Source organism: Copidosoma floridanum, unplaced genomic scaffold (genome assembly GCF_036245765.1).
Source record: "Copidosoma floridanum isolate Cflo_tuat_1 unplaced genomic scaffold, Cflo_Japanese_pri ptg000020l, whole genome shotgun sequence".
Classification (NCBI taxonomy): domain Eukaryota; kingdom Metazoa; phylum Arthropoda; class Insecta; order Hymenoptera; family Encyrtidae; genus Copidosoma; species Copidosoma floridanum.
The window spans coordinates 36,041,060-36,054,098 of record NW_028321897.1 but is presented as its reverse complement, the minus strand read 5'-3'; the positions used below and the strand labels follow the sequence as shown (position 1 = coordinate 36,054,098).

At 37.5% G+C, this 13,039-nt stretch overlaps 1 protein-coding gene across 1 annotated transcript; it reads right to left on the bottom strand.

The window, feature by feature from the left end:
* Window positions 1-12,072: 12,072 nt before the first annotated feature.
* Window positions 12,073-12,756, bottom strand: LOC149374460 (uncharacterized). The gene has a single exon (XM_089593734.1). It carries the CDS (start codon window positions 12,754-12,756, stop codon window positions 12,073-12,075), a length of 684 nt encoding a protein of 227 aa, XP_089449860.1.
* Window positions 12,757-13,039: the final 283 nt, after the last annotated feature.

Genomic DNA, 13,039 nt, shown 5'->3' with positions numbered 1-13,039 from the left:
TTTTTTAGTTTTTCAACCTCATGTGCATCGAGACTTTAAAAATTTTTTAATAATGTAATAAAATGCTATCTTCTTATTAGTTTTGTTGTAGTTACGGGGATATTGTCTAATTTATCGCAACTACTCCTATATAGATATTAACTAGAGCTGCTTTATTCCTACAATAAGATGTGTGACGTCATTGGAAATATAATATGGCGGGTAGCACAATATGGCAAACGAGCTTCTTTTTCATGCACTTTCGAATAATATGTGTTAAATAAATGGGTAAAATATATATTATGTTTAATAAAGATAACAAACGAAACGCCAATTCCCATTCAATGTAGTGGTCAATACAAAATGGCGAATTACATATGTTTTTGCGACTCCCATGATATGGGTGTCACATAGTAGGGCCTAAAAAAATGGAGTACACAAAACTAAGTATTTTTTACTAGCAACTTAAATTTGTGAAGTCAGGCTTGTATTGATACTAAAATGGTAAAAACAAAATGTACGTACGAGTCACATATAAGAATTAAAAAAGGTCTAACAACTCTTTTGCAAAACTAAAAAATGGCGTATGTATTTAAATTGTTTCTTTCACTGTGGATCATAAAAGACGTTTAGAAATAATGCTGTACAACAAATTACATACAAAAAATTTTAATAAGTTGTATGCGAAGATATGCAATTAATACAACAAATTGAAGAAACAGATGTAATAGTTCTTACAGAAGAAATTGACAAGATTTGCGTAGTCATTTAAGTGTTAGATGTAATATATTTATGCCCAGTACTAATTATTTTAAATTATTGACTATCAAAAAAAACTATATTAAATAAACAAAACCATGTGGTTTTGCGTTATAAATCAAGTGGTTTTGACTTACGTTACCACGTATTTCTTCGAAAAACACCGTTATAATTAAATCATGTGGTTTTTAAAATACATTTTTCTGCCTTCTAGCCTCAAAATAGCACCTTCACCAATTGATTTGGGGTTCCCAGACGAAAAAATAGTATACAAAACTCGTTCGAAAAGGCATTTTTACGAACTTCGTTATGGCCCTCACCTTCGGCTTGTGCCGTAAATCTCTCGGTTCGTAAGTCGAAGCCTTTGCAAACTCGTACGTAATATAATATTATTGCTCAACAAAGTTTAAAAAAATCACCTTATAGCTTAAGACAAATCCTTACATTTTATGAGATACAACCACGTTTTTCACTCAGCTTGTCATACAAAGAAAGTCAGTGTAATTTGTTATGATACATGATGTGGAATACACAATATGTGAAAAAATTAGGGTACGAAACATGGGACAATGTAATGACCATTCGTTATTATTTATCGAAAACAAAGTAATAAATTTATTCATGAGTTATCTGTGATGTTAAACCATATTTTTAAGCCCCTCTTTCAACATTCCAAAAAATTTTTATTTATGTGATTAGATGTATACTTAAGGTAAAAGACCTATTTCTGAATAAGCATTAATAACCATCATCAAGTCCTGAACACGGTGTCATAAAAATACAAGTACTGTGACGATTCAGTCTCACTAATTCTTCCTATTCTTTCTAATTGATTTTAGACGATTGAAATATTAATCATACGGCAATGCTCTCTTGATCCTTCAGTCATACAAAGACTGATGAAATCTTGATTAATATTTATTTACTATGGTAATATTTAACACTAGTCTTGTGGCGTTGTATTTCTGTTGTGGCCACCATATTAAACTAAGCGTAGAGTCACTTAGTTATGTGTACTCCATTTTCTAAGCCCTACTATGTGACACCCATATCATGGGAGTCGCAAATACATATGTAATTCGACATTTTGTATTGACCACCACATTGAATGGGAATTGGCGTTTTGTTTAATAACTTCATTAAACATAATATATACCCAAACCATTTATTTAACACGTATTATTAGAGAGTGCGTGAAAAAGAAGGTTGTTTACCATATTGTGCCACCCACCATGTTATATTTCCAATGACGTCACACATCTTATTGTAGGAATAAAGCAGCTTTAGTTAATATCTGTATAGGAGTAGTTGCGATAAATTATACAATATCCCCGTAACTACAACAAAACTAATAAGAAGATAGCATTTTATTACATTATTAAAAAATTTTTAAAGTCTCGATGCACATGAGGTTGAAAAACTAAAAAAAAAAAAATTTTTCAAACGTATAGCTTAGATGACTAGAAATTATTTAAAATGAAAAAATAACATGCTTTTAGGAAAACTTTTTTAAAAAATCTCAGGTGAGATCTCAGGTGGTTTCTCAGCTGAGTTTTTGACATGAGATTTTACCTGATAAATCAGCTGAGAACTTTTGTGAGATCTTACCTGATCATTGAAGACAGGGTGAACTTCACATACCAGGAGGCTATCAGTACTGCGGACCAGGTACTAAACGTGTTAAACATCTTGCCAGAGGTGATCCAGGTATAAATCCACTAGAGAAAGCATGCAAGGAGCACGATATAGCTTATTCTCAGAATCGAGAAAACATTAAAGCTAGAAACTCTGCAGATAGAGTCTTAGCCGAGAAAGCTTGGCAAAGAGTTAAAGCCAGAGATTCAAGTATTGGGGAAAAAGCAGTGGCTCTAGCTATTGCGAGTACTATGCGGCTTAAAGTAAATTGGGTATGGGTATGAAATGAAAAGTAAGAAGAAACCGTGCACTGCCTTGCGTACAGTGATTAAAGCTGCATCGCGTAAAATAAATACCTAGAGCAAAGCTGCTCACAAGGTTATAACTTTGGCTTTGAAGAGGGTACGTAATGCAGTTAAGAAACCAGGTGGTAAGAAAAGTGTAAAAATACTACGTATCTTACCTCTCCCTGCTCGAACTGGTGGTCTACTACCTCTAATATCCTTATTTGCTGGTTTGAGTGAAACCGGAGCCCTAGCTAAAGGAGTAGCTGAAAAATTGAAAAATATAAATGCTAGTAAGGCTGCTAAACAGCAGCTGCAAGAAAGCCAAAGACACAATAAAACTATGAAGGCTATTGTACTTAGAAAAGGTCTCAAACTTCGACCATATGATTTACTGGAAGCCATATGCTGGAAGTAATTAAAAAAAAAAAAATTTTAACCAACATTGATTTACTTAAATATGTAAAAAAACTAAAAATTTTCAATTTTCGTGGGGTATTTATGCAAACCAACTTACCTTCAAATGGGCCACGATATCATAAAACTGTTATTGTGCATCTTGACGATAAGTATCGACCTGGAACTCATTGGATAGCGTATCGAAAATGTGGTGATAATGTTACATACTCTGACAGCTTTGGCGAGCTGCAGCCACCTTTAGATTTAATGCTACCCTGGTAGGACAGTTAATGCAATTTTTATGCAATTCCTACGAAAAGTTTCGTTTAGTGAATAAATTGCATAAGAGGATGCTCGGTCTGCTTCCGCAGAATTACATGAATCTGCTGCTAGGTACAGATGCATGACACTTGCCCAAGAAGTGCACAAGATTTGCATTAAGTTACTTACATTAATTTACGTTACTTGAATACACTTGCAAATGCATCAGACGTGTAAAATAAGTGCACAGAAGCGTGTGCTTACGCAAGAAGTTCATCACACGTATGTTCAGTTACTTGCACTAATGTATAGAACTTCAATGCACTCGCAAGTGCATCAAACGTGCACAAGACTTGCATAAAGTTATTTGCATTTGTTCACTTTAACGCCCTCACAAGTGTATCAAACGTCCACAAGAAGTGCTAAGGGGTACGTGTGCAAAAATTATGTAAGATGCATATTGAGTAAGTTGCACTCTATAAGTTGCCATTCGTTACGTGCGAAAGATAATTCATTGCAAAAAAATTTTCATGATATTTTATGGAAGCGTCGAGTATTTTGAAAATTCATTTTTCAATTTTCATCAAGTAAAACATTTTATTAGCCAGTAATTTTTTTTCTATACTTCAATAATATACAAACTTCAACTAAACTTAAAAATTTTTTAAAACAAATGGTTAATATTTTTTGGCAAATAATCTTAACCGAGTATGCAAGTAATGAATTGCATTAATGTATTGTTTTTTAATACATGTACTTGCAAGTGCATCAAACGTGCACAAAAAGTGGATAGAGGTGCATGTGCATGATGCTTGCACAAGAAGTGCACAAGACGTGCAGAAAGTTACTTACAATAATTTTTTTACTTTAACGCACTCACAAGTGCATCAAACGTGCACAAGAAGTGCAAAGGGGCGCGTACGCACCACACTTATGCAAGAAGTGCATCAGACTTGCAAAAAGTTACTTGCAGTCATTTTTCCAGTTTGGTGCACTTACAAGTCAAATTTGCTGTTTAAATGAAATATTTTACTTTCTTTTAAACTAACAGAACTTTTTGTATACAGGAAAATAATATTCTACCTATATCTGCGATAATTGTGGCTTTGCGTGCCAAATACAAGAACTTTTTTGTAGGCTCAAGATAAGTCAAAAAATTAATGCAAGTAACTTTATGCAAGCCTTGTGCACGTTTGATGCACTTGCGAGTGCATGAAAGTACTATACATTAGCGCAAGTAACTGAACATACGTGTGATGAACTTCTTGCGTAAGCGCCGTAAGCACACGCCTCTGTGCACTTATTTTACACGTCTGATGCACTTGCAAGTGTACTAAAATGAGAAAATTAATGCAAGCAACTTTTTGCAAGTCTGACGCACTTCTTGCATAAGTGTCGTGCACATGAATCTCTGTGCACTTCTTGTGCAGGTCTGATGCACTTGCGAGTGCATTAAAATGAAAAAACTAATGCAAGTTACTTTAGGCAAGTTTTGTGCACTTCTTGTGCAAGCATCATGCACATGATTCTTTGTGCACGTTTGATGCACGTTTGATGCACTTGCGAATGCATTAAAGTACAATAAGTTAATACAAGCATCCAAACACACGTCTGACGTACTTCTTGCGTAAGCGTTGTGCCAAAGTGCCTCTGTGCACTCCTTTTTCATGTCTGATGCACTTGCGAATTTCACTCCCAGAGTGAAAGAGAATCCTAAGTTCCTTGAAGGCTGTCCTGCTGGAGCGTGGGCTGAGTTCCATAAGTCTGGCTGGATGCAGACTGATTTTTTCATCAAGTGGTTCAAAAAATTTATTTCTTTTTCAAACGCTTCAAAAAATAATCCGGTGCTCTTACTATTGGATGGACACTCGACCCACGTCAAAAACTTGGAAGTCGCGGAACTAGGTAGAGAACACTGTGTAGATAATACGGTGCTTTCCGCCCCACTGTACCCATAGGATGCAGCCCCTTGACATCTCATTTATGAAACCACTAAGCCACTTCTACACTGATGAAGTCGCTAAATTCCAGAGAGATAGTAACGGTAGAAGAGTCACATTGAGTGATGTGTATGGTTTGATCGGAAAAGCATGGATGAGGGCTGCCAAAGTTGAAACTGCAGTAAGAGCGTTTGAAAAAGCAGGCATCTTCCCTTTGGACGTTCATAAATTTGACGATGAATTCAAGAAAGTTAACATTCCAACTCCCAAAAGTGATAAGAACTTTACCAGTTCCTTTTTTTTAATTAAATTTATCTTTCAAAGAGCCTATATAAAAAATTCAAATTTTTTTCTTTCTTTGACTATCAAACATACTAATCAAATATTTGCACATTTATTTCAGAGCCTGAAGATGCTACCTCAGATGCTACTGCATTCCTAATAGCGGTTAAAAACCAAACTAGCTCGCATGTAAGTGCCAAACAAGACACCAACTCCAGCTCAGCCACCGCAGATGGAAATTTACCTTCTCCGAGCATCCGAAACGTTTTACCAAACTACTCTAAAAGCAGTATCAAAGGTGTCAAAGAGCCTGAAGTAAGGATCCCCCTGTCTTATACAAAAAAGGCAGCACCTCTCATTGATTTCTTGATAAATATATATACATTTAAACATATGCACACTAAATTTCATATTGCCCTCGAAAACCTTCTTTATTTTACAGCATTCACACTTAGAATCAGGAGATGATGCAGTGATTGAGGCAAGTAGTTCTACTTTGCGAGAGATTCTTGATCCATCTCAAAACATTGGTAACTTACCAAACGAGTCAGAAGGTTTGTCAGCAAAAACGAAAATAAATAAAGGAGAGGCAACAATCGTGACGACAAACGAGTACATCAACAAACTGATTGAAAAGAGCGAAATTAAAAAGGAACCGAAGGAAAAGAAGAGTAATAGTAAGCCAAAAGTAAAATCGTGCATAAAATTGAAAGAACAGATTCGAGTGGTAAATAATTTAAAAAGAAAGAACACGGAATCCACAGAAGACGTATCAAAACATTCTTTATTTTATGATCATTATAAGTCCATCGACGAACATCGACGAAATGTTTATTTTTATAAATAAGAAAGTCACCAGTAAACGTCCTGCATCACCTGGTTATAGGCACTTATGTTATTAATTCGTAAAATGCAGTGTTTTTAATAATTAATTTTTTTTTTAAACGCAGTGTTATTTGGTTAAAAACACTTGTGATTTTAGACCTAATTTAAATGTCGCGCTTTACGTTTGGGACTTTTATTTTCTGATGGTTAAGTATATATAAATTTCCTTCTGTTAGAGGTTATGATGTGTTAAGCTGTGAAATTGGTACAAACAACTACATTTAACGCTCTATAATGCTAAAGGAGCAAAAATCAAACAATTTAATTAATTGTGATAAAAAAGAATTAATGAAGAATGAACTTATTATTCCTTGGGTATAAGGTTATAGGATTTTGAGTTATGAAATCTTATAGGCGATCGGATTATTGGGCTTAATAGCTTTAATTTAATTCATTTCGATAGTTTTGAATTTCGATGGGGTTATCAGGTGCTGGCTGTTGGCTCTACAGCTTCTACAGTTGATTACATTTATGAGACAGATGACATGTTTCTTACGTTTCCGACAATTCCTGACACGTATGTGTCGGAAACCTCAATTTCATGTCACTTACCCGCTCATGGCCCATCTCATGTGTGGACGAGTGGTGCCATACTGCCATGGCGGTGGTCGACATTCCAGATTCCATACTACGACTGAATAACTTAGGGTGCAGTCCCATTGTACAAAATAGAGCTCCGCAATAGACTGTCCGTAATAGAAACAGCCAATCAGAGCTATTGCAGACGTTTCTATTTCAGAGAGGTAAAGTTCGCTATGGTCCCATGTGCAGGAAAGACCGATGCGTTAACCTATGGAGGCCCGCGAGTGCGAGTGAGAAATTCGAAGTATCTCTTTTTCACCGGCACTCACAGGCGTAAATAAGATACGCATCGGTCGTTCCTGCACATGTGACCATAGCGAACTTTGTGTCTCCGAAACTTTGTGTCTCCGAAATAGAATAACATAACCAGCTGATCAACGGTGATTGTTTGTTTTTTTTGGTATGTTTTGGAGCTCAGTGTGAAATGTCTAATATAAAAATTAGCATCCTACAGAAGAACATACTAACTTTGGCAACCATTTATGTAAATAAACCCATCTCCTTTCAAAAAATAAAAATCCGTCAAAACATACTGAAGCTGGTTTTAATATATAACTTTTGGTTTGGTCCCGTTATCTTAGCAAAATAAAAACCTTACATAACCTCAAAGCTTTCTGACAGTTGCATGCCAAAATATAGAAACGTTCGCATTCTGCAACAGCTCGATCGTCCGCAATAGCTTAAACGTCTGCTATAGTTCTGATTGGCTGTTTCTGGGTGTAATCCGCAATCACCACCAGCAGTTACACAACGTTGTCACGTCTCACGTATGTAACTGCTGGTAATGATTGCGGATTACACCATACACCCTTTATTGTGGACACTCTATACCGTGGGACTGCACCCTTAGGGCTCGGGCACATGGAACCCCGTAAAGCCTAAAGCGTGTCGCGTATCGCGTAAAATTCAGTGTTGGGATATAGTTCCGGCCAAACTTAGAAATTCTCTAGGACCCAACCTATCTGACGTAGGAAATCCCTAGAACCAAAAAAAAAATAGTACCAAACGCGACGCGCGAGATTCAAATGCGGTCCAATAACACAAGCATCCATCACCTGATGACCCAGTGTGCTTACAGGCCACTCTGTTCAATAAATACTTTTTAATAACCCAAGCGCCTATCACCCAATAACACGGGGCGCTTACTGGCCACTCGAATAAATAAATATTTATTGAAATAACACAAGCGCCAATCACCTCATGACCCGGGGCGCTTAGTGGCCACTCTGTTCAATAAATAATTTTTGATAACACAAGCACCTATCACCTAATGACCCAGGGCGCTTACTAGCAACTCGAAAAGATAAATAATTATTAATAACACAAGCGCCTATCACCCAATGACACGGGGCGCTGACTAGCCACTCTGTTAAAAAAATATTTATTAAAATAACACAAGCGCCTATCACCTCATGACCTGGGGCGCTTACTGGCCACTCTGTTAAATAAATAATTATTGAAATAACACAAGCGCCAATCACCTTATGACCCTAGGAGCTTACTGGCCACTCTTTTAAATAAATAATTATTAATATAACACAAGCGCGTATCACCCAATGACACACGGCGCTTACTGACCACTCTGAAGAATAAATAATTATTAAAATAACACAAGCGCCAATCACCTCATGACCCAGGGCGCTTACTGGCCACTCTGTTAAATGAATAATTTTTTATAACTCAAGCGCCTATCACCTAATGACCCAGGGCGCTTACTGAAAACTCCGTTGAATGAATAATATTTAAAGTAACACAAGCTCCTACCACCTAATGACCCAGAGCGCTAACTGGCCACTCTGTTACGTAAATAATTATTAAAATAACACAGAGGCCTATCATCACATCACCCAGGGCACTTACTGGCCACTCTAATAAATAAATCACACAAGCGCCTATCACCTCACGACCCAAGGCGCTTACTGGCCACTCTTTTATGTAAATAATTATTTTATAAATAACACAAGCGCCTATCACCTCATGACCCAGGGCACTTACTGAAAACTCCGTTAGATAAATAATTATTAAAACAACGCAAGCGCCTATCACCTGATGACCCAAGGCGCTTACTGGCCACTCTGTTAAATAAATAATTATTAATAAATAACACAAGCGCCTATCTCCTCATAACCTGGGGCGCTTACTGGAAACTTCGTTAAATAAATAATTATTAAAATAACGCAAGTGCCTATCACCTGATAACCCGGGGCGCTTACTGGCCACTCTGTTAAATAAATAATTATTAATAAATAACACAAGTGCCTATCACCTTATAACCCGGGGCGCTAACTGGTAACTCCATTAAATAAAAAATTATTACAATAACGCAAGCGCCTATCACCTAATGACCCAGGGCACTTACTGGCCACTCTGTTATATAAATAATTATTAAAATAACACAAGCACCTATCACAACATGACCCAGGGCGCTTTCTAGCCACTCTGTTAAATAAATAACACAAGCGCCTATTACCTTATGACACAGGGTGCTTACTGACCACTCTAATAAATAAATAATTATTAAAATAACACAAGCGCCAATCACCTCATGACCCGGGGCGCTAACTGGCCGCTCTCTTAAATGAATAATTATTAAAATAACACAAGTGCCTATCACCTCATGACCCAAGGTGCTTACTGGCCACTCTGTTAAATAAGTAATTTTTAATAACTCAAGCGCCTATCACCTTATGACCCAGGGCGCTTACTGAAAACTCTGTTAAATAAATAATTATTAAAATAACGCAAGCTTCTATCACCTTATGACCCGGGGCACTTACTGGCCACTCTCTTATATAAATAATTATTCTATAAAGAACACAAGCGCCTATCACCACATGACCCGAGGCGCTTACTGGCGACTCTGTTAAATAAATAATTATTCAAATAACACACGCACCTATTACCTTATGACCCTAGGCGCTCACTGGCCACTCTGTTAAAAAAATAATTTTTAAATAACACAAGCGCCTATCACCTCATAACCCGGGGCGCTTACTGGCCACTCTGTTAAATAAATATATATTAATAAATAACACAAGCGCCTATCACCACATGACCCAGGGCGCTTACTGGCCACTCTGTAAAATAAATACTTTAAAATTACTAAAGCTCCTATCACCTCGAATCCCGGGGCGCTTACTGGCCACTCTGTTAAATAAATAATTTTCAAAATAACGCAAGCGCCTATCACCTTATGACCCGGGGCACTTAGTGGCCACTCTGTTAAATTAATAATTTGTTGACGGTTCTAGTCAATTAAATTATTGGCCATCATACGCGGAGCAACTGCTACAAATTTTGCCACGGTTGATAGTAAAGGAAAGGAAAACAAAATAAACTCCAAGAACAATTTTCTACTTATGGAACGAAATTGACTTTATTTGTTTTACTTTTCAAAAGGCCTTGAATAATATAGTTGCCTGGCCACTCGCAAAACACACACCTTTTATCTCTCCTTAGTAAATTTACAAAATACCTGAGCTGTGTTACTTATCTCGCTCGCAGATGTTGAGGTGAGACGAAGGCCTTGATTTGACGAAGAAAAAACGATGTATTTGTCGGTGCCTTCAAAAGACTGCTCGTTGCTGATGAAGTCCACGGCAATTGATGAGTTGTAGTTTTGTCGCTCTCTCGAATCTCCAAGTTCGAAGAAGAGTCGACTCCGTGGCTTCCCAATCGCTTGCTCCGGCCGAAGAGAACAGAAAAACTGAACTTGAATACGCTTCGCACCATCGACTACCTAAAGAAATTTTTCCCCACGCATAAGGAAAAGCGAGCTACCCTTGTCTAGTTAATACCTAACAACACACAGACTCACACGGAAAGAGCATACCTACTACTCAAATTTTAATTTTACTCTCTACTATTACTGTTCACGAGGGAAGGGGTTTTATGCTGCTCCCAATCCAGTTCAGTCGTGTAGAGGTGGAAGTGGTTTACGGCGGAAAATAAATGTAACGCAAATGTGCAATAAAAATATATACAATATATTTACAGTGCTTAAATTATAAAAATGTGCTCAAGTGAAGGCAAGTGGAGAGAAGCTTTCTCTGCCGCCGCGGCGCGCTAACTAACATACTATGCTCGCAGAGCAATATTTATAGAGACAAAAGTTAAAGTAGAAATTCTAGTACATTGATAAATAAAGGTACAAGAGTAAAGGTAAAACGGTCTCTTGGGCATTGCAAATGTACGCGATGATACAGGCGTATGATCGGAAAATTACTTCAACTTTAATATAAGAATAACGAACGTGACGCAATTTGAATTTAGAAAAGGTTTGTCGTAAAATATTTAGGTACAAAACTGAACAAGTACATCTCTTTTTCTCTTTCTCATACATCCGAACATACCACCCGCCTTGTTGCGGCCAAGCAACAATCAAATTGGTTTTCTACTAATTCTAAAACAAAATTAAAATTTAGCGAAATTCTTTATAACAATGCTCAACTTGATTTAAAAATTCTTGAAATTTGAACAAATCTCTCCAACGATCCTTTGAACTCACACTCCACATCTTAACCAAATAATAAAAGTAAAAAAAAATAAATAAATTTATCACTACAAAAAATAAATACTAAAAAGTGTGTTTTTAAAAGATCTTACAACAAATTTTATACAATTAAAATTTTCGCTTTATAATTTGCAATTATTAATTAAAATTGACGCAGGATTTCCTATTAAATACATTTCTTGTTCTACGCATTGCCTGGAGAGTTAACCAACACAACTGACTACCGCCCACCTTGCTCTAGCAACTTACTCCCATTTATTTGAGCAATCGCAACCCCTAATTCCTGATCAACCGACAACTTTATCAATTTAATGACTGGTCTCTTGAATTCTGAAACCGCCGTCTTGACTTTTACCACGCTCACCAACCCATCAGAGCCAGGGAAACACTCAATTACTCGACCCAATGGCCATCGACCAGCAGGAGATTGCTCATCACGCAAAATCACTACGTCACCTACTTGCAAATTCTCCTTTTCCTTAAGCCATTTACTTCTCTGTTGAAATTGATTCAGAACTTCTTTGCGCCAGCGAACCCAAAAAGAATTGCGCATCTAAGTAAGCAGGTTCCAACGCCGATACAAAGTTAATCGTTCACCTGGATCAGAGCAGGACTCAAGAACGGACAGAGGTGCCGATCCAATCAAAAAATGACCCGGGGTCAATGCCACACTATCCTCACCCTGCGAGTTTAAAGGGCACAAAGGCCGAGAGTTCAGACAGGCCTTAATCTGTGCTGCCAAAGTCGAAAATTCTTCGAAAGTAAGCGAATTCTCACCCACTACCCTACGCAAATGATATTTAAAAGATTGAACAGCTGCCTCCCACAGACCGCCAAAACGAGGCGCCCTGGGTGGAATGAATTCCCATACAATCCCTTGTTTCGCCAGTCGAGCCACAACATCATTCATTTCCTTGAACGCTCCGTTGAAACGGCTCTCAATTTCTCGTGAAGCACCTCGAAACGTGGTACCATTATCAGAGAAAACCCTAATACAAACACCTCTACGAGCAGTAAGCCGATGAAATGCTGCAAGAAATGCCTCAGAAGAAAGATCCGACACTACCTCGATGTGTACAGCTTTCACAGTCATGCATACAAAGATCGCTACGTATCCTTTGACCGTTTTAGCCCCGCGACCCTTAGAAAAGAGTATGTGAAACGATCCAGCAAAATCAACTCCAGTAAAGGCAAACGCTCGAGTTCCATTCAATCGATAGGAAGGCAAAATACCCATTTTTTGTTTAACTACGTTACCAGCATGACGCGTACAAATCACACACTTTCTATAAACACTCCTGATCAGCTTGTTACCATGGACAATCTAACAAAAACGACCTAGATAACTTCGCATGAGCGCAACCCCACCGTGCATGGTAATAAAATGAGAATACTCAACTAAGCGTCGAACCAACGGCTCATCAGCCGGCAATATAACAGAATGTTTTTCTTCAAAAGGCAATACAGAATTTTGAAGCCTTCCACCAACCCTCAGCACTTCGTCTTTATCAATAAAGGGC